This window comes from Trachypithecus francoisi, unplaced genomic scaffold (assembly GCF_009764315.1).
Source record: "Trachypithecus francoisi isolate TF-2019V2 unplaced genomic scaffold, Tfra_2.0 Lachesis_group12, whole genome shotgun sequence".
In the NCBI taxonomy this organism is placed as follows: domain Eukaryota; kingdom Metazoa; phylum Chordata; class Mammalia; order Primates; family Cercopithecidae; genus Trachypithecus; species Trachypithecus francoisi.
In genome coordinates, this window is record NW_022681457.1 from 87310824 (window position 1) to 87331920 (window position 21097).

General features: G+C 46.6%; 1 protein-coding gene across 2 annotated transcripts in view; it reads left to right on the top strand.

The window, feature by feature from the left end:
* The window catches only part of LOC117092861, a 129068-nt gene that overhangs the window by 107631 nt on the left and 340 nt on the right, over positions 1-21097 (top strand). For both annotated transcript variants that reach the window (XM_033227084.1, XM_033227081.1), the window contains one exon: positions 15641-15826. Coding sequence is in view for 1 of the 2 variants with exons in the window: in XM_033227081.1 (XP_033082972.1) it covers positions 15641-15726 (86 nt within the window). In the remaining variant the exon portion in view is untranslated. The remainder of the gene's footprint in view (positions 1-15640; positions 15827-21097) is intronic.

A 21097-nucleotide genomic window follows, 5' to 3' on the forward strand; every position in this document is an offset into this window, starting at 1 on the left:
GACCTGGAAGCCTGAATACACCTGGTCTTATTTACTTCTCATACCAACCCAGCTATCCCCATTTCAGGGATTACAAAATGGAGCACTGACTTGCTCAGGGTTACTTATGCCGCAGAAAAGAGGGAGACCCAGGGTCCAAACTTGGATCTCCTGACTCCAACTCCAATGCTCATGCCGCAAAGCCAGCTGCCTCAGTGAGTTGCTTCCTGGCTGGATGCCTGGTTTCTCAGGGTACGGACTTGCTTTGAATGTCCTGTCTCCCTTTGCCTCCCCAGAGGGTGGCTTATTTCTTTAAGCTCAAGAAGAGAAAAAATAAAAAAGGAGATGGTGAAATAAATTTATTGCCATGTTAGAAACATTGGACTGAAGAATTGATCCCTACGGCTAAGTAATTTCCCTCTTTCGTGCAAAATATAAATAAATCTGTATGGCTTATGCTGAGTGATGAGCCCGGGCTGCCGGCTGGATTTCACGACATGAAATGCCCTTCAGAGTCTCTGGTTTCCTCTCCTTGACCCCACCAACGAGCTGTTCTAAATGGCCCTGTGTTCTCCCTGAAGGAGGGATGTTGGCAGCTCCCTCGTCTTGCCTGCTACAGTTGGGCAGACTTAGGGACGTCTTGCAGAGTCCTTCCACAGCGCAGCTCGACCCTGACAGGTGTGGCCCAGAATGGCTGATTTCCAGAACCATAAATAGACCAGCTTAATTATTACTGTTATTCTTTTATCTAGGCGAAAGGGGAGGGGGTTGGTATCTCAAGTGTGTGATTATGTAACACAGATCACTCCTTTTCCCTAAAGGTTTCATCTAATTTCTGGGAAGAGATGGCCAGTGTGGTGTGTCCAAATTAATCACGGGGGAAGCTTTAGTTATCCTGCTCTCATGGTGGTTTAATTTTAGCGTGTTTCCCTGGGGTAGCCCTCCTTCCCAGCCTCTACCTAGTCTTAGGTAATTACAAGCCTGGAAAGAAAGAGGGAGTTCTGGCTGGCAGATGCCACCCACTCCCTGGCTGGCTCAGAGACAGAACTTGGCCTCTGTACTCTCCTTCTGCCAAGTGGGCTCCTCTGGGCTTGGAGTGTCAGGAGAGGATTTCATAAGGTGTAGAAGTTTCCCAGGAGACAGATGACCTGGCCTCTTTGTGTGGTTTTCCATCTTGGAAGGGCCCAGGAGTGCAGATAGACAGCCTCTAAGGAGTTAGGAAACTAGGATCCGAGGAAGAAGATGAAGTCTGGCTTCATGCTGGGGAACTTGTGGTTGCCTTCCAGAAGTCTTGATGTGGGACTTCAAGTAAAGAAGCAGGAGCTTCCAGGGTATGTTGGGGGCAGGCCGGGGGATGGGGTCCAGTGTCTCTTTGCCTGCTTATTCTTTGAGACAAAGTCTCTACAACTTTTGTCTTAAGCCCCTGCAAGACTGGCCATCCTGGGGGAAGGGAGACAGCTCAGCTCATCACTTGGATTCTGCTGATGGCTTTGACTTTCTCTCTCCATCGGGAAAGAGTGTGGAGGGTCTGCCCGGGTGGGACCCTCAAGTCCCACTCTTTGCTGCTGGAAGGAGTTTATGACAATCCTGGGTCCAACCCCCATCACTCCTGGTCTTGTGTTTACTGCTTCCTAAAACTAAGAGAGCCTTGACAAGGATAGAAATTGGTACCAGGAGCTGGGTTGTATGAAACCACCTGCAGTGGGCATATACCATACTTACTGGTCTTTTTAGCATCAGAACCACCTTCCCATGTGTATTAGGGTTCTCTTAGAGGGACAGAACTAATAGAATATGTATATATCATATATAATATATATGTAGGGGAGTTTATTAAGTATTAACTTACATGATCACAAGGTCCCACAATAGGCTGTCTGCAAGCTGAGGAGCAAGGATAGCCAGTTTGAGTCCCAAAACTGAAGAATTTGGAGTTTGATGTTTGAGGGCAGGAAGCATCCAGCACAGGAGAAAGATGTGGGCTGGGATTTTCACATTTTTCTGCCTACTTTTTATTCACTGGAAGCTGAATAGATTGTGCCCACCAGGTTAAGGGTGGATCTGCCTTCCCCTGCCCACTGACTCAAATGTTAATCTCTTTTGGCAACACCCACACAGACACACCCAGGATCAATACTTTGTATACCTCAATCCAATCAGGTTGACACTCAGTATTAACTGTCACAAGTCCACCCCTTGTCAACTTGAACCCATACACACCTTCTGAGATCATACATAATCTTCAAATAAAGACAATAATAAGGTCATAATTACAGCTAACATAATACAACTGTCCTTCGTATAACTGGAAACGCACCAATCCCCAACCCAAATACTATTACATAAAGTTAACAATACCTAAATGCTGATATGAAGTCAATAAATCTTATGTCACATGGTAAAGGAAAAAGGAAATAAAATGAAGAATTGTTTTTGGTACAAGTGTATACATGCACAAACATGTTTCTAACAAAAGAAAGAGGAAATACTCATGACAGTTACAGTCCTTGTTTCTGCAGCTGGTCATGCGGTTGTGACTGGTATTGATGACTACCTTCTACTACTCTTCATTCTGTATTCCCTTTGCCTTCAGCAAGAACCTCAGCAGGTCACTTTTTTTTTTTTTTTTCCTGGTGGGGAGTGACCCTGGCCTTCATTCCTGAAGGGTCTGGGTCATTTGTAGTCCTGCCTGGATTGGGCTGTTGTAGTTTCCCATTGACCTTAATCACAGGGCATGGTAATATTAAGAGACACCCTAATGGATGTCCTGTATTCCATGCATACTCTTCCTTACCTCCGTTGTGGAGTAGTAGACTGATTTCATGTTGATAGTCAGGGTCAATCACCACAGCCAACACTGTAACTCGTTTCTTAGCCTGTTGACTTAAAGGTAGGAGGAGCCTGAAGTCTCCAGGTAGCAATCTTAACTTCCAGTTTAATGAGATTGTTGTTGTGTCTCCTGGTGGCAGCGTTCCTCCCTCTGGAACTAAGACCTCTAGGCCAGCAGAATGTAATGTTGCAGGAACAGGAAGCAAAAGTGTTTCTAGTGGATCACTAGGGGTGATGGTGAGTGGTGCCACCTCCACTTCCACCGCTTGATTCCTGGACCTGTGAATCCTGGCTATGGGAAAAATAGTACCATATATTGGACGCTGATTCAGAGCATACACAGCCTTCTGGACAACTTTGCCCCAGCCTTGTGAAATATAGTCACCTAGTTGGTGGTGTAATTGTGACTTCAAAAGGCCACTCCACCATTCTATCAATTGAGCTGCTTCAGGATAATGGGGAACATGGAAAGACCAGTGAATTCCATGAGCATGAGTCCACTGCTGCACTTCTTTAGCCATAAAGTGAGTGCGTTGGTCAGAGGCGATGCTGTGTCGAATATCATGATGGTGGATAAGGCATTCCATGAGTCCACGATGGTAGTCTTGGCAGAAGCATTGTGTGCAGGATAGGCAAGCCCATATCTGGAGTAAGTGTCTATTCCAGTGAGGACAAACCTCTGCCCTTTCCATGATGGAAGAGGTCCAGTATAATCAACCTGCTACCAGGTGGCTGGCTGATCACCCTGAAGAATGGTGCCATATCGAGGGCTCAGTGTTGGTCTCTGCTGCTGGCAAATTGGGCACTCAGCAGTGGCTGTAGCTAGGTCAGCCTTGGTGAGTGAAAGTCCATGTTGCTGAGCCCATGCATAACCTCCATCCCTGCCACCATGGCCACTTTGTTTATGGGCCCATTGGGTGATGACAGGGGTGGCTGGGGAAAGAAGCTGAGTGGTGTCCACAGAATGGGTCATCCTATCCACTTGATTATTAAAATCCTCCTCTACTGAGGTCACCCATTGGTGAGAACTCACATGGGATACAAATATCTTCGTAGTTTTTCACCACTCAGAGAGGTCCATCCGCATACCTCTTCCTCAAATTTCTTTGTCATCAATTTTCCAAACATGCTTCTTCCAGCTTCCTGACCATCCAGTCAAACCATTGGCTATAGCCCATGAATCAGTGTATAATTGCACATCTGGCCATTTCTCCTTCCATTCAAGGTGGACAACCAGGTGCATTGCTTGAAGTTCTGCCCACTGGGAAGATTTCCCTTCCCTGCTGTCCTTCAGGGATGATCTATCAAGGGGCTGTAGTGTTGCAGCTGTCCACTTTTGGGTGGTGCCTGCATATTGTGCAGAGCCATCTGTGAACCAGGCCCTAGTCTTCTCTTCCTCTTTCAAGTGATCATAGGGAACTCCCCATGAGGCCATCAGTGCAGCCTGGGGGAGAGAAGGCAGGGTGGCAGGAGTGGAGACCATGGACTTTTGAGCCACTTCCTCACGTAACTTACTTGTGCTTTCAGGACCTGCTTGAGCCCGATCACGTATATACCACTTCCATTTGATGATGGAATGCTGCTGTGCACGACCCACTTTATGGCTACATGGTTCAGAAAGCACCCAGTTCATGATAGCCAGTTTAGGTCACATGGTGACTTGATGACTCATAGTCAAACATTCAGTTTCCACCAAAGCCCAATAACAGGCCAAGAGCTCTCTGTCAAAAGGAGAGTAGTTATCTGTAGAAGATGACAGGGCTTCGCTCCAAAATCCTAGAGGCCTCTGCTGTGATTCATCTATGCGAGCCTGCCAAAGACTCTAAACAGCATGCCTATCTTCCACCGACACCTCAAGCACCATTGGATCTGCTGGGTCATATGGCCCAAGTGTCAGAGCAGCTTGCATAGCAGCCTGGACCTATTGCAGAGCCTTCTCCTGTTCTGGACTCCACTCAAAACTGGCAACCTTTTGGGTCACTCAATAAATCAGCTGGAGTAACACACACAAATGAGGAATGTGTTGCTTCCAAAATCCAAATAGGCCCACTAGGCATTGTGCCTCTTTCTTGGTTATAGGAGAGGCCAAATGCAGCAACTTATTCTTTACCTTAGAAGGCATATCTCCACAGGCCCCACACCAGTGGACCCCTAGAAATTTTACTGAGGTAGAAGATCCCTGAATTTTAGTTGGATTTATTTCCCATTCTCTGGCACACAAATATCTCACCAGTAAGTCCAGTGTGTTTGCTACTTCTTGCTCACTGGATGCAATGAGCATAATGTCATCAATGTAATAGGCCAGTGTGATATCTTGCAGAAGTGAAAAGTGCTCAAGGTCTCTCTGAATAAGACTGTGACACAAAGCCGGAAAGTTGATATATCCCCGAGGTAGGATAGTAAAGGTATATTGCTAGTCTTACCAGCTGAAGGCAAATTGCTTCTGGTGGGCCTTATGAACAGGAATGGAGAAAAAGGCATTTGCCAAGTCAATGGCTGCATACCAGGTACCAGGAGATGTGTTAATTTGCTCTAGCAAAGAAACCACATCTGGTACAACAGCTGCAATTGGAGTCACCACTTGGTTAAGCTTACGATAATCCACTGTCATTCTCCAAGATCCATCTGTCTTCTGCACAGGCCAAATGGGAGTGTTGAACAGGGATGTGGTGGGAATCACCACCCCTGCATCCTTCAAGTCCTTGATGGTGGCACTGATCTCTGCATTCCCTCTAGGGTTGTGATACTGTTTTTGATTTACTGTTTGTCTAGGTAAAGACAGCCCTAATGGCTTCCATTTGGCCTTTCCCACCATAATAGCCCTCACCTTACCAGTCAGGGAGCCTGTGTGGGGGTTCTGCCAGCTGCTAAGTATACCTATGCCAATTATGCATTCTGGCACTGGGAAAATGACCACAGGATGAATCCAGGGACTCACTGGACCCACTGTAAGTCAGACCTGAGCTAAAACTCCATTAATTACCTGACCTCCACAAGCTCCTACTTTAACTAAAGGACCACAATGATGTTTTGGGTCCTCTGGAATCAATGTCATCTCAGAGCCAGTGTCCAGTAGTCCCCAAAATGTCTGATAATTTCCCTTTCCCCAGTGCACAGTTACCCTGGTAAAAGGCTGGAGGTCTTGTGGAAGGATGGGAGAAAGAGTCACTGCATAAATTGTCAGTAATGTAGTGCGGTCCTTCCTCAAGGGGACCTGTCCCCTTCATTCAAAGGTTTCTGGGTCTCTAAACTGGCTCAAGTCTGGAAATTGATTGAGGGGCCGTGATTCTCTGTTTCTATAATTCAATTTAGTCTTTTGTCCATTTGACCTAGAAGTTTTCTGCTTGTACAAATTAAGTAGGAAAGCAGTAGGCTTCCTATCAATTTCACTTCTAGGAACACCATGATTAATTAGCCAGTGCCAGAGCTCTACATGAGTCAGACTATTCTGATTGCCTCTTTGCCTCTGCTGTCCATTACAGTAGCTACACCCACCTTGCCTTTGATGGTTGAGTGCTGCCACTTGGCCCCTGCCACCTCGAGATCCAATTACTCCCATTGTATTTAAATTTTGTAGTTGAGTAACTGCGATTCCCACCATTAGATCTGACACACAAAGAAGAGCAATTGCAGGGCTCTTCAAAGATGCAGATGCTGCCCTCACAAATCTATTTTGCAAGGCATTGGTCAAGGGTGTATCTTCTGGACCCTCCCAGCTGGGGTGAGTAGGTCTAAACTGACTAACCCACTCCACCATCCCAATCTCCCTAAGCCTTTGAATTCCTTCCCCTACCTTAAACTAAGGGAGATCAGACATTTCCAGCTCGCTCACAGTGGCCATCTTTTAATCCACATTTCAGCTAACCAAGCAAATAAACTATTAGAACCATTTTTTCTTAACTACCCAAGCTGCAACATTAAATGCACAGTCCCTGCTTATTTGACCCAAATCAATAAATTCAGCTTGATTCATCTCTCTGTTCCTTCCACCATTATCTCATACTCTTTTTTTTTTTTTTTTTTTGAGACAGAGTCTCGCTCTGTCGCCCAGGCTGGAGTGCAGTGGTGCAATCTCAGCTCACTGCAAGCTCTGCCTCCCAGGTTCACACCATTCTCCTGCCTCAGCCTCCCGAGTAGCTGGGACTACAGGCGCCCACCACCATGCGCAGCTGATTTTTTGTATTTTTAATAGAGATGGGGTTTCCCCGTGTCAGCCAGGATGGTCTCGATCTCCTGACCTCGTGATCCGCCTGCCTCGCCCTCCCAAAGTCCTGGGATTACAGGCATGAGCCACTGCGCCCAGCCCATTATCTCATACTCTTAATATCCATTCCCGTGCCTGTTCTCCAGATTGCTGTTTATATAAGTTAGAGAACTCAAACAGTTCTTTTCGAGTGTAGCACACCTCCTCATGGGTCACGCTCTCAACCTCATTTCCAGGGGCTCACTGGGACTTTAGCATGGTTATAGGTCTAGAAGCAAACAGAGGTGTTGGGGGTGGCTCCTGAAGAGAATCAACATTATTTTGCCTGGCAACTGCCTCAGGGGAGGTCATCATTGTTGCCTCAGGCAGCACAAAGTTTGTTTCCTCAGGCAAAGGTGGAAAGGCTGATGACAGCATGGTTCTGGCAGGGGATGCTGCCACTACTGGGGATGAGAAAGCTGTTCCTTTTGGCAAAAATGGCTCATCAGAGTTTACAAACTCAGCGTCCCCAGCTTCATCAGGGTCCTCCCACAATTCCCCATTCCAAGTTTCAGCATCCCATTCTTTCCCAATCAATGACCTCACTTTAACAGTAGACACCTGGTGAGGCTATGCATGCACCTTTCATTACAGGTCAGCCACTTGCATGATAAGAGCTTGTATCTGTTTTTCCACGATTTCAGCTCTTTCTCTGCAGGAGATAAGACTCTCACTCAGGGCAACCTTAGCAGATTTGAGGCTTAGTATCTGCTTTTGAAACCAGGAGACAGAATCCCTGAGTTCATCATTTTCTTTCATCACTTTGTCAACCGAACGTAGGAGCAACCAATTAGCTTCATTATGTTCCTTGATTCTCTACATATGGTCAAAAGTATTATGTTTAGAGTCACTAAAGTCCTTGCCTTTCATGAGCGGTGAATCAGGAGTGTCAAATGCATTTATTTTGCATAACTCTCTAAACAGTTCATGCCAAGGACTATCAGTGTTCTCCATACTATTAGAAGTAGAGTCGTTGGCATTTTTGGGTCTAATCATATTAAGCAACCACCTCCAGAAACCCCAAAACCAATGAAAGAAGTCCATCCTTAATATTTTATTCCTCTAGAACCACTCCTGGCACCAAAATCTGTATTAGTCAGGTTCTCTTAGAGGGACAGAACTAATAGGATGTATATATATATGCAAATATATATGGATATATATATATCCATATTTCAGCTAACCAAGCAACTATATCTATCTCATACATATATGAGTTTATTAAGTATTTACTTAAATGATTACAAGGTCCCACAATAGGTTGTCTGTAAGCTGAGGAGCAAGGAGAACCAGCCTGAGTCCCAAAACTGAAGAACTTGGAGTCTGATGTTCCAAGGCAGGAAGCATCCAGCACAGGAGAAAGATGTAGGCTGGGATTTTCACGGTTTTCTGCCTGCTTTATATTCACTGGAAGCTGATTATATTGTGCCCACCAGATTAAAGGTTGATGTGCCTTCCCCAGCCCACTGACTCAAATGTTAATCTCTTTTGGCAACACCCATGCAGACACACCAGGATTGATACTTTGTATCCCTCAATCCAATCAAGTTGACACTCAGTATTAACCATCACATCATGTTTGGGAATTCTTCCAGTTTTTGATTCTTGGTGGGAAACAGACAGCCTCAGTAGAGAATCTGAAAACTCCCTTGCCCAACCTTCCTTGAAGATGGGGCCTAGGCTCGGAACCTTGGCTCTGCCGGGCAGGTACACCCATCCTAGACTTTGACTAGGGAGTCAAGAAACAGTTACCTACAGAAGCCATTCCTGTGAGACGGCAGCAAAAGCAGCAGCTGCAACTTATTTCTGGAGGCATCCATGGAAGAGGTTCTAGGAAACCTGAAATATGGAAATATGAAAATTGGGGCTGCTGGTGGTAGTGTGGGGTAGAGGGCAGTGGGACTCTCCTCCACACCCAGGGATGAAAGGATCACATCTGTGCTTTGCTGCAGTGAGGCACCTAAGAAGTGATCCCTAGGAACCCAGGTGTGTACCCACCATGGGGTGTCCAGAGACTTGGCAATGTACTCTGTAGGAAAAGTGAAGCAAGTGGTTACTTCTTTGGCTTTAAGAGAAGTACAGCAGGAAACAGATGAGCTTTGGCTCCAGTTTTCTGCAGGGTGAGGCAAAAAAGTAGAAATCATGTAATTCTGCTGCAGAAAGCTTTTTCTGCCAGCTGCTGGTTCTCTGAGATCCCTGAGGGCCAGGTCTAAAAGAGAATGCAGGTTATTCAATGGCAGCTTTGGCTAAGTTCTCCACTGGGCCCTGTTGCCAGGGTCAAGGCTGAGGGGATCCACTTCCTGCTCCTTTGAAGCTCTTCCAACACATCGTGCAGTGTTCCTACTGGACATGGAAGAGCTGTTCTCTCTCTCTCTCTCTCTCTTTCTCTGTCTCTCTCTCTCTCTCTCTCTCTCTCCTCTCCCTCCCTCTTTTCCTCTCTCCCTTTCTCTCTCTCTGTGCATGTGTCTAGGACTTTAGTCCAGTATGGGTCTCTGCCCAATATCCAAGGAAAGGACAGATTAGGGCTTCCCATTGCTCTTAGGGGTAAAATCCAAACTCTGTATGACCCCAAAAACCCTGTGAGTTTGGTTATTACCCACTTCTCCAGCCTTAAGTCTGGCTACAATTTGCTTTCTCTCCTTAAGCCATGCTGGCCTTTCTCACAGTCTTTAGAAAGAGTTAGCATTTGTCCTGCAGATGCTTTACACATATTTTCCTGCTGTCTGGAACACTCTTCCTGCCCTTTCACTCGCTGACTCCAGGTCTTTCTCCACTCTTAAGACCTCTGCACAAAATCCAGTTTGTCTTTCTGAACCCAGTTCTTTGATTGTGCCATTCTCTGTACCTTGAACAGATCTGTTACCTCCTTTTGTGTAGGTGCTGTACCTCTATTGATGCAGCCTCTGAGCACTAAATTATTTTTGGTAGTAGGTTCATGGGATTGACTCAGCTATCCTTACAGACGTTTGATTTCCCTGGAACTGTCCTCTCTTTCAAGGGCTATGAATTCAAGTTTGCTCATGTGCAGCTCAGCTCTGAAAACAGCTGGATATGGCTTCAAGGCTGGTGCCCATCCTGCTTGCTCTTATTCCAGGCTTTTTGGCTTCTCAAATGCAAAGCTGCTGTTTTGTGCTTCTTGCAGCTTACTCTGGCTCTCCTTGTGAATGTAATTGAAATTTCACAGTCATCAGTTTTAAAAATGATTTTCTGTGCTTTGGAAGTCAGTGCGAGTCACAAAATGTCTTCAGAATATTCTCAAAGCTTCTGCAGAAGTGAATCTGTTTTCTTTCTGCCTTTCCACAAGCATTTGCTAAGCCCCTACTGTGTGTCAGGCTCTGAGCTCAGCCTGGAGAAAGAGGGGGATGGGAGGCAAAGGAGGATGGGGCAGGGCTCCGCCCTTGCTGCAGGCTAGTGAGGAACTCAGACAAGCACGCTTGCATCCAGGAGCAGAGGCAGCTGTGATAAATACCAGGCAGAGCGTCAAAGTGCAGCGGGAACACAGAGACGGGCGGGTGGTGGCTGGGGGAGTGTGGGATGCTCTGCTAGCTTGATCTTGCCCCTGTCTGGAAACCATTGCTCTGAGTTTCCAGGTTACAGATGTGGAGGTGTTTTCAAGGGACTAGGAAAGTTTTAGAATCATTCTGCTTGGAGACAGGGAGGTGGCTGTCATGATCTTTGTGTGATTTTAGTCCAGCCACTGCCTTCTTATCTAGAACTTGTCCATGCTCTCGTCTCCTTGTGAGCGTGTCCACGCTGGTGCTGGTTCCTCTGTCTGGAGTAGATGTCGCTACCTGTCACCTGTACAGATCCCTCCTTAGTCCCGGTGTCTCTGGGAAGCCTTTTTTGACGGCTCCAAGGGAGAATGCCTTTCCTGATGCTCTGGGTGCCCTAGGGGGCCACTGGCCCTTTAGCCCCACCTGGGACAGCTCCAGAATCCTTTTGCTCTGGGCTCTGGGCTGGAACCCCCTGTTCTGCCAGGCATCCTTCTTTTCCAGCATCAGTGACATTAACTGAGAGTCATTAGAGTGTGGTGGTTAAAATCAAATGCAGTCAGATAGTCACTCCACAGTGGAGAGACCTGGAAACACCAGCTTAACCACGTGGTCAAGGTGACAAGTCATGCTGGTGTCATGTGGCCCTTGATACGATGTGAAGAGAAGGGTGCCTCTGTTGTATGCTTTCCCAAATCTGTAACCTCAGACTATTCATGAGAACATACCTGTCAAACCTAGACTAACGAATATCCTGTGAGATACCTGATGCTGCTCTTTAAAAGTGTCAGGGTGGTTGGGCGTGGTGACTCACGCCTGTAATCCCAGCACTTTGAGAGGCCGAGGTGGGTGGATCACCTGAGGTCAGGAGTTTGAGACCAGCCTGATCAACATGGTGAAATCCCATCTCTACTAAAAAAAAAAGAAAACAAAAAATACAAAATTAATTGGGCGTAATGGTGAATGCCTGAAATCCCAGCTACTCTGGAGGCTGAGGCAGGAGAATCGCTTGAACCTGGGAGACAGAGGTTGCAGTGAGCTGAGATCGTGCCACTGCACTCCAGCCTGGGCAACAAGAGCGAAACTCTGTTAAAAAATAAAAGTGTCAGGGTCATGAAAGACAATGAAAGACTGAGAAATGGTCACAGATCAGAGGAGATGAAGAGACATGATGACTAAATGCAATGCAGGATGCTGGATTAGGTCCTGGAACAGAAAAAGAACATGAGTGGAAAAACTGGGGAAATCCTAAAAATGTCTGTAGTTTGGTTAATAATAGTGTGCCATGTTGATTTTTAAATTTTGATAAACACACCATGGCTAGGTGAGACCTGAATATTAAAGGAAGAGGGGGAAGAATATATGAGAACTCTGCTCCATCTTCGTAACTTTTCCATAAAATTATTTGAAAATAAAAAGCTAAAAAAGGACAAGTGTTCTGAACTAGAACACATGGCCTCAAATCCAGCCCCTCCACTTCCTGGCTGTTGGACTTTAGACATGAAACTCAACTCCCTGAGCCTCAGTTTCCTCATTAGGAAAACAAAGGCCTATTTTTCCTCATTTGGAAAACAGTGCCTATCTCAGTAGGGTTGTTGTAAGGATTAACTGAACTAATTATGAGATACACACCTAGAAAGTGCCTGGCACACAGGAAGCAATCAATAGGGTTTCACTATTATTATTGTTATTGATGAAGGAGGAAGTCTAACTTCTATAAGGTGGGAGGGATGGGGAATATGCTGGGTGACAGAATTCAATAAGGTATGAATAATTCAACGTGATTCAATTAAATAAACATCTACGGACTTTGTCTGTGTGGCAGGCCTTGCACTGAGGAGAGAGAAGTCAGACCTGGTCCTTTCCCTGGCGGGGCTCAGACATGAATTTGGGGAGTCAGAACCAGATGCAGATGGTGACACTACGGGGTACGTGGAGTCAATCAGAGGCACGTTGAAGTGGCCGTGAGGCCAGAAGCAGGAGCTCTTTTGGAGTCTGAGACTGGGTGAGGAATCTGAGAAGGCTTCGTGGATGTAGCGGCACTTGAACCAGGTTTTGATATATGAATAGAACTTTTCTAGTGATACGGATGTGGGCATAGAGTCCTAGTAAGTACGTTATGGGTAACTTAAGGCATATGCTTGATGATTGATCAATTTCAAATCCTCTTCACTAGCTGCAAAGTGGGTACCTTTATTACCCATTTATAGATGGGATAACAGAAGCCCAGGGAGGGAATGGGGTTTCTCCAGGTTAGAGACCACTAGTTGGCAGAATTCAGATTCCAACCCTATCTGTCTGACTCCCAAGCCACCTGCCATGAGGAAGGAGCAGTGTGCCCCAAAGTGTGGCACCACTAGGAGAGCAAGTGCTGGGGGTGTGGTGTGATGTCATCTTCCAGGTATGGAGGAGGAGGAGGGAGACAGGCAGGTGAGATGGGGCTGGGCAGTGCTGGGGGACCCTCGCTATTCCCAGGAGTTTGACTCTCTGATAGGTCCAGGGAGCCACAGAAGGGTTTACCCAGGGACACAGGATGGCCAGATCTGTGTTTTAGGCAGCACACTCTGGCTTCAGTGTGGTGTGCTAGGAGGCAGAGTGAAGGCAGGGACCCTGGGGGAAGAAGAGGGGGGAGCTGATGGAGAGGAATAGGCAACAAGAAGGCAGCATCCCGAGAGACCCACCCCAGTGAAATGAAGAAATGTGAGAAAAATGTGGCCTTACAAAAACAACTGTGAAAAAACACAGGGGTCTTAGTAGACTGTGACCTTTGTGTGATCCAGCCGAGTGATGTGACTGTCCCCAGGCAGAGGGACCTCTCATAAACAGAGAAGCAGGGAGTTGCCAGTCCCCCCGTTCTTGTCACAGGCCATTCTTCGCTCTTGAGCTCAGTGCATCTGGCTGTGTTCCAATGCTCTACTCCGAAGGGCCCAGAGACACAATGGGGACCATTTCGCAAGGGGGTGGCTTCTGATTCATATCCAGGAAGGGGCAGTTGAAGAACCTGAGTGTTCAAACCAGAAGAGAAACAACTTAGCAGAAACAGAGCAAGGGGGCCTGTGAGCCCCAGAGGACAAGTGAGGGGCATGACGGTGAGTCTGATTTGGGATTTCCCTGAATTCACCTCTGTTCCTTCTGCTTCGTGCTGCTTTCTCTGAAGCTGGAAGTCCTTTGCTTCTGTGGTCCACAGGGTGAGTGGAATAGGCCCCATCCCACAGTTTTTGAGCTCCAGGTGCCCAGTGGGACTTGACCTCCACTCCGCTCCACCTCCAGTTTCCCACAGTCCTCAGGGAAGGGACTCATCGGTGCAGCTGGAAACAGGGCTGGACAGAACCCAGTAGGTGTGGCATAGCTCACCTATCTGGACCCCTCTATCTGGGCTCTTTCTGAGTTCATGAAGTCTTATTCACCAACCTGAAGTGGTTTTGGAGGAGGAGGTCTGGAAGCAGAGAGTATGTCATTCCCTGAAGGTCTGTCCTGCCTAGAGAAGTTGGGACTTCTCTCATTCTATATCAACATTAGATCATGTTTGCTCATTATTTGCTCATTTTCCACTACTGGAGACACTTCCGATGTTTGAACACTGAGATTCTGTGCCCCTAGAGTCAGGGCTCATGTTTGGGGAGCCACCGTAAGCCACTGGCTCTGTGGCTCCTGTGACCCTGGACTCTCCAAGGTGTGGGATTGTGATGCTAATTAACTATAAAGACTGGGCTTGAAATTGGAATTTTTCTGGGCTCCAGGTCCCTGGTCATAGTGTCGGTTGCTCATTAAACCACAGGTAGATGAATTGGCTCTGTAGATGCTGACTGTGCAACCTTAGGGAGGTGGCAGCAGCAGCTGGGATTCCAGCTCCATGAGGTGCTGACAACACAGTGGACAGAGACACTGGCACAGGCGTTGGCATGGTTTTGCGGTCTCATGCAATGGGCCCAGATCCCAACCTCTCTCTGTTTCTCCTCCTCCAGCACCCCCAGCCCCCAACACACACACACACACACAATCCTGGGAACTGGGCATGAGGGATCCTGGCTCTCACTCCTCTCTGGCTAACTAGCTGTGTGATCTTGGGCAGCCTAAACTCTCGGAGCTTCAGTTTTTACAAGATGAGGAGTTGGGTGGGAGGATTCCAGAGCCTTCTTAGCACAGGGTTTCCCATGAGATAGAGATGCCAAACATTGGACCAATCATGTGGAGGAGGTTCTATAACCCAAACCATCCTGACTGTACCAGCTGGGGAACACAGCCACCGTATCATTAGTCTTTGATTGTAAGAGCAGCAAGCTCTATCTGCTTTTTGCACGGCTCCCCTTCCCCATGAAGTCTCCCCTGGTTGGACAAGTTGCTCTATTGGGTTGCTGCGGGCAGCAGGCTCTCTGATCTGTGCCTTTTCTTTAACTCTCTTCTTCCTGGGGAAGCCCTCTGTGCACTGTCATTTGCAGGTGGTAATTGGCCACTGCTACGCGGCTCACTTCTCAGTGTGAAGACCACTTCTTGGGCACTCTGACTGGCACATCTGGCCCTGCTTCTGCTTCACCTCTGCTCCATATCCCTTAGACCCTGCCACAGGGCACCAGAGCTGGGGTGGAGAGAAGGCCCACCTCTCCTTCTTCTTCCTGTGCCAAACCTGGCTGTGTGGGCACCAAAGCAGCTCAGCCTGGGCTCAAAGTCTCACACAGTCCTTCATGAAAACAGCTCCTACATCTTCTGGGCTTTACTCCCTCTCCACTGTATTCAACCTCAGCCCAGCAGATTGAGCTAGGGCAACAGATGCCATCTTACCCTATGCCTCTGCTGTCTTCTCAAACTTCCTTCCAATTTAGAAAACACTAGAAGCTCCCAAGCAGATTGGCCAGCGGTGGGTAAAGAGGAGGTCATCACCTGAGCTGCTCCACTCGCTGGAAGCATCCAGTATCCTGCCCCAGCCCAGCCCTGCCTGGTCACTGCCAGTCTCTCTATTCTATTTCTGTCCCAGTGTTTACGTCAATCAGAATTAACTAATGTTTATTGAGTGCTTATTGTGTCGCCAGCATGGGGGAAATTACTCTTTTCTTAAAAAAAAAAACAAAACTTTTCTTCTCTCTGATTTTTTTTCTCCCAGATCTCTCAGCCTTTTGGAAAGGCTGCCTTGAATTATTCAGCCTGCAGTACAGATCTCTGGAGAACATAGCCTCGCAGCTACTTTAATCACTAGAAAGGTTCGGAGTCAGTTATAATCAGCTGGAGTCAACGCGGAAATGCTCATCTCTGGCTTGAAAATAAGATCAAAAGGAAGACCAAGGAAGAGGTAAAATCTGAGACAAGAAATGGATGTTGGTTTCCAGAGGCTCTTAGGTCTTTCTCCTATTTCCAAAGGGGGTCACAGACCTGAAGCCCCAGCCCCTGGGAACTCTGCTTCCCTTGAGCGCATTACTGTGAAACTCTGACCTTTTCTTATGTCACTGGGAAGGCAGTCACACCTCTGCCAGTTCAGGGACAAGTTGAGTGAGACAGGACCTCTCTCTGATGGAGGTTTGGTGGACAGTTGTTATCTTCTAAGCATGTGTGAGTAGAGGGAGATGGAGATGAAAATGGGGATGAGCAGAGGAGGGCTCTTTCTACCTTGAGCTAACCTGGGATTGGGCATGTTCAGGCAAGGGCTGGGGGAATGGAGGGGCAGAGGGCTGATTGGAGGGAATTTGGAGGTGTCACCAGGGTGGGAAAGCATCCCAAGGGAGGGGAGAGTGGGATCTGCCAGCTTGCTTTTAGGGGAGGGGCAATTCTGGGTGCTCACCTGAGTTCCTGCCTGAGTCCTTCTATTAGTCTGTTTTCACACTGCTATAAAGATGTATCCAAGACTGGGTAATTTATAAAGAAGAGGTTTAGTTGACTCACATTTCTGCATGGCTGGAGTGGCCTCAGGATACTTACAATCATGATGGAAGGGGAAGAGGCATGTCTTACATGGCAGCAGGTGAGAGAGCTAGCAAAAGCAGGGGAAACTGGCTTATAAAACCATCAGATCTTGTGAAAACTCCCTCACTATCATGAAAACAGCATGGGGAAAACCGTCTCCATGACCCAATCACCTCCCACTGGGTCCCTCCCTCAATATGTGGGGATTATGGCGATTACAATTCAAGATGAGATTTGGGTGGGGACATAGCCAAACCGTATTGAAGTGTTTTTGGTAAAATCTCTTAGGCGCAGGATGGTCCCACTTGTGTCATCTGTGTCTGACAGTGTGGGGGCCGTGGTCCCCAGCTTATCTCAAGGGTTTCAAGGAATGCAGAGCAGCGCCGGTGGGTTGAGGGCCAATGTTGTTTGTCCCACTAATGGCTTCATGATGACAGGCCCTCACCTGAGGCAGCTCAGGTGGGACTCAATGAGCACTGAGGCAGCTCAGGTGGGACTCAATGAGACCTCTCCCCTCTCCCCCATTGCCCACCATACTCTTCCCTAAGATGGGTCAGCATTGAGGGCAAGAAACTGTGACCCCGCCGCCACCTCCAAAGGAGGAAGGATGCTTGTTGTCTAAGTGGAGGAGCCCCTGGAGACCACAGTTAGGGCTGGTGGTGTGCCCTCCTCTCTCTTGCAGCCTCTGCAGGAGATAGGATGGAGTGCTGGGCAGGGCTGTTTCCAGTGGAAGATCCAGTTCTCTGCCTATGTTTCTTTTTCCTCCACTCTCCCAACTAGTAGGTCTTGTGGGGGTGAAGTGGGGACACTCTCCCTTACTCCCGTCTCACTGCTGCTTTCTCTCTGGTCCTTGAGGGCAGGGTCGGGGTGGGACTTGTGCTGGAGCCAGTTCTTGTCTCATAGTAGTGAGACCTGAGGTCAGGTTGGGAAGTGGGTGACTTAGTCTAGCTTAGGGAAAGGGGTCCTGGGTGGGTCCAGCCCAGGGTCCTTGTTTTAGGGGTTGGGACTGGAGCCCAGCTAAGAAGGTGCTGGGCCTGGGTCTTCCTTGGTATGTCTCTTTTCCCTAAGGGCCTTTCAGGAGGAGGGAGGTAGCTGGGCCAAGGCAGGATTTGGGAATTCTGGAATGGCTTCGGTGTCATCCTAACAATTCAATCTCAGTAGCACTCCAGTCATAAAACCCCAACCCAGTGGTGGTAGAGGGTGCTGGTTGCCTTAGGAGCCTGAGGCAGCAGCATTCTCAGGCCCCATATCTGTGCCCTCTGTAGTGGGTACTGGCCATGGCCACAGGAGCATGGGCAGCAGAGGCCATGGCATCAGCTCTCACTGATGGAATCAGATCAGGAAAGGTGGAAAATGTCAGCTGTAAGGTGGCAGCCAAGAGGGTGTGTTTGTGGGCACATGTGAGTCACCCATGGGGTGCCCAGGCTGTCTGGGGTCAGTCTCACTGAGCTCTGTCTCTGACCAGCTGTGTATACCTATCCTCTCAATGCCTCAGTCTCTTCACCTGTAAAGTGGATAGAAGATTGGACTCAGGATTAACAAGCGAATGCATGCGAAAGCACTTGGCGAAGTGCCTGGGATGTAGAAAACCCTCAGTGAACAGCTCTTCATGCTCAGTTGTGTCTCTGTGTCCTCTTAGAGACTGGAAGTCCCGCAGCAGCAGATGGAAGTTAGAGCCAGAGGAATGCTGCTTGTTGCTGTGATTGTAAACTCCTTTATATCCCACAGGCTTGGGGGTTGGCTAGAAAATATTGGGTAATTAGAAAAACATTTTTTTTCTTTTGCAGAGCAGTGAAGCCATAGCAAACGGATGGGCCTTGCCCTCAGCATTTTCCCATTTCAGTAGAATCAGCAAAAAGTCAATTACATCCTATTATAAACATGTACTGCACAAATGCAAAAATGAACGCTACAGAAGGATATAGATTCCTCCACCCTGGGGGGCTGTTGGCAGTTTGATGCATTCCCTTCAGACCTACCCTTACATGTATGCAAACGTATGTCATATGCAATCACCATGCTTCTGTCCCTCCCTCTTTCCCTCCCTCCTTCCTCCTTTCCCTCCCTCCTTCCTTCTTTCTATCCCTCTCTCTTTCCCTCCTTCTCTCGCTTTCTCTTCCCCTTTCTCTTCTTTCAGAGGAATCATACCACAAACATATTATTGACATTGCTTAGTAATGTGCTTCCCCCCACTCATTATTGTGTCAGGCACATGTTATATCAATACACATATTTCTATCAAAATCACCCCCACCCCCGCCATATACAGAAGATTTAAGGAATAAAAAGGATAAAAGCTTTTCTTAGGGTTCAAGGGATGATCTAAGAAAGAAATCACTTTTATAAAAGCCTTTAAAAATTATTTTCCCTGGTTAAAACATTAATGTACCTTTAACCCTCCTCCTGGAAAAACCATTATGTATCTCATAATCTCACTACTCATACATAATCATTGTTAACATTTTGGTACAGTTCTTTCTAGTCTTTTTTCTATGTTTGCTTTTTTTTGTGTGCTTGTGTGTGTGTGTGTGCACTTATGTGTGTGTGTGTATGTGTATTTAAACAAATTAGAATCACACCATAACATTTGTAATTTGTGTTTTCTACTTAACATTATTTCATAGATGTTTTCTCTCACAGCTATATATCATATGGGCCCAACTATCTGGTAGCCAAGCACATAAGGGCCCGATTTTCCCATCTGGAAGATTTAATAAAAAGTTTTGGAACCAACTGAATATGCAAATATTTAAGGGTAGAGCTGAAATCGTCAAATGCTAACTGATGATGTTTAATTGACAAATTCAGTTATATATAGACATTTAAACCCACAGGTAAAATATGTTAAATTTAGAAAGATTCACATTTCACCAACTCTGCCAGCATCTTTGACATCTGTGCTTCCATCTTCCTTGGGGCTGCTTTATGAATTACCCAACATAGCTGTCCAGAGCACATCATTTTCCCTTTTGTTTAACTTGTTCAAGATTAAGATGCAATGCTTTTAAAATCTGTGTACAATGTTGTCTCTGGCAATTGTATTTTAAGCCACGAGTACCTATTTGCATAACATTAGGGCAGTCTTTGCATTTGTCCCATAAGTGTATTAGCGATACCCACAACATCACTGCTTACTGGATTGCTCCTCAAAGTGATCTTTAAAGGCTTGTTTACAATGACAGCCAACACTTGCAATTGTGAGGTTGTAACCCTGAGAATAATTACTAAATCTCCGTTCAATTCCTTTGCCTCCTTTTTGCCAATTCCAGCAGGTAACCCCTATAAACATCCCCAACTAGCATTGATTGAGGTCAGGTACGGCTAATGTGATTTTCCCAAACAGTACTTTGTTGTTTAAAATAAAGTAACTAAGAAAGAGTATGCTTAATAGGAAAGTCATTGTAAGAATTTGAATTTAAAGAGATTTTCTTTTTTCTAAGATAATTGTGGGAAAAATCCCCATGTTACATTTGGAAATACATGATGTAGTTTTAAAGACAAGATTAATGGAAACATGGCTTTCCATCTTTTGGCTGCATCCTAATTTATTTAATCATTCCTCTATTGTTGGACAGTTCAATTATTTCCACTTTTTTGCTATTATAAATAACAAGGCACATTCTTGTACTTATATCTCTGGCACATTACAGATTATTTCCTCAGGACAAATTCCCACAGGGTCAAATGGTGTGGATATTTTTAAGAATCTTGATACATCATGCCAAATTGCCCTTCAGAAAGGTTGTATCAATTTATAATCCCATCAGCAGTGAATAGTGGTGGGCATTTTATAATAAATATGGAACATTTCTGAAATTAATGGGAAAATGCTTCTTCATAAACTCTTTGGGCTTTTCTCTAGAGTCAATTTATTGGAACTATAGGAGTCTTTAGAATTTACCTGGTCCAACTGGTTTTCCAATGGGCTTGCATACATCTTGTAAGGGGAAACTCTTTACTTCAAAGGAGCCCTTGCTAGAATTGGATGGTTATGACCTTCTTTAGTTCAGCCAAAGTATGCTTCCCTATAGCTTGCACAATTAAACAGATATTTACTGCGCTCCTCCAATGTGCACCCAGCCTAGCTCAATGTTGGGCACACCCACTCATGGAGTTGGGGGATAGAGAAATCGAGTCTAATAGGTACCAACTCTGAAGCCAGGCACCACAGCAAGCACAACTCCATGAAGCTGAGGTTATTGTCCCACGTTTTAGAGATACAGAAATTAAGGTTCAGAGAGGTTGGGCAACTTGTCCAAACTCACACAGCTGGTAAGCTGATGGGCTGGGATTAAACCCAGATCTGTCTTATTTTCTAAGACCCCATATTGACTTTCCTAGGCCTTCTGTTTTGGAGCTGCTGAAAACAAGTTTGCCCTACAGGATAGAGCCTCCTTACCTGCCACTCCCTGCCATATCCAGAGAGCATACATGCCACAGTTGTCAGGACAGCCCTGATTTCAAATCTCCTGTCTTGTTGTCCCATAAGTACTCCCACTGTGGTGGTTTGCACTGAGTCAACTTGGTTAATCTGCAATTCCGCTTTCCTGTGTGGGCTCAGGTTAGAGCTGGGCAAAGAGGAAGCTGCCCAGGATTGGAAGGTGGGAGAGAAGTAGCAGCCATCACTCTCTGAGGTTATCACAGTCAGATGGAGTGACAGATG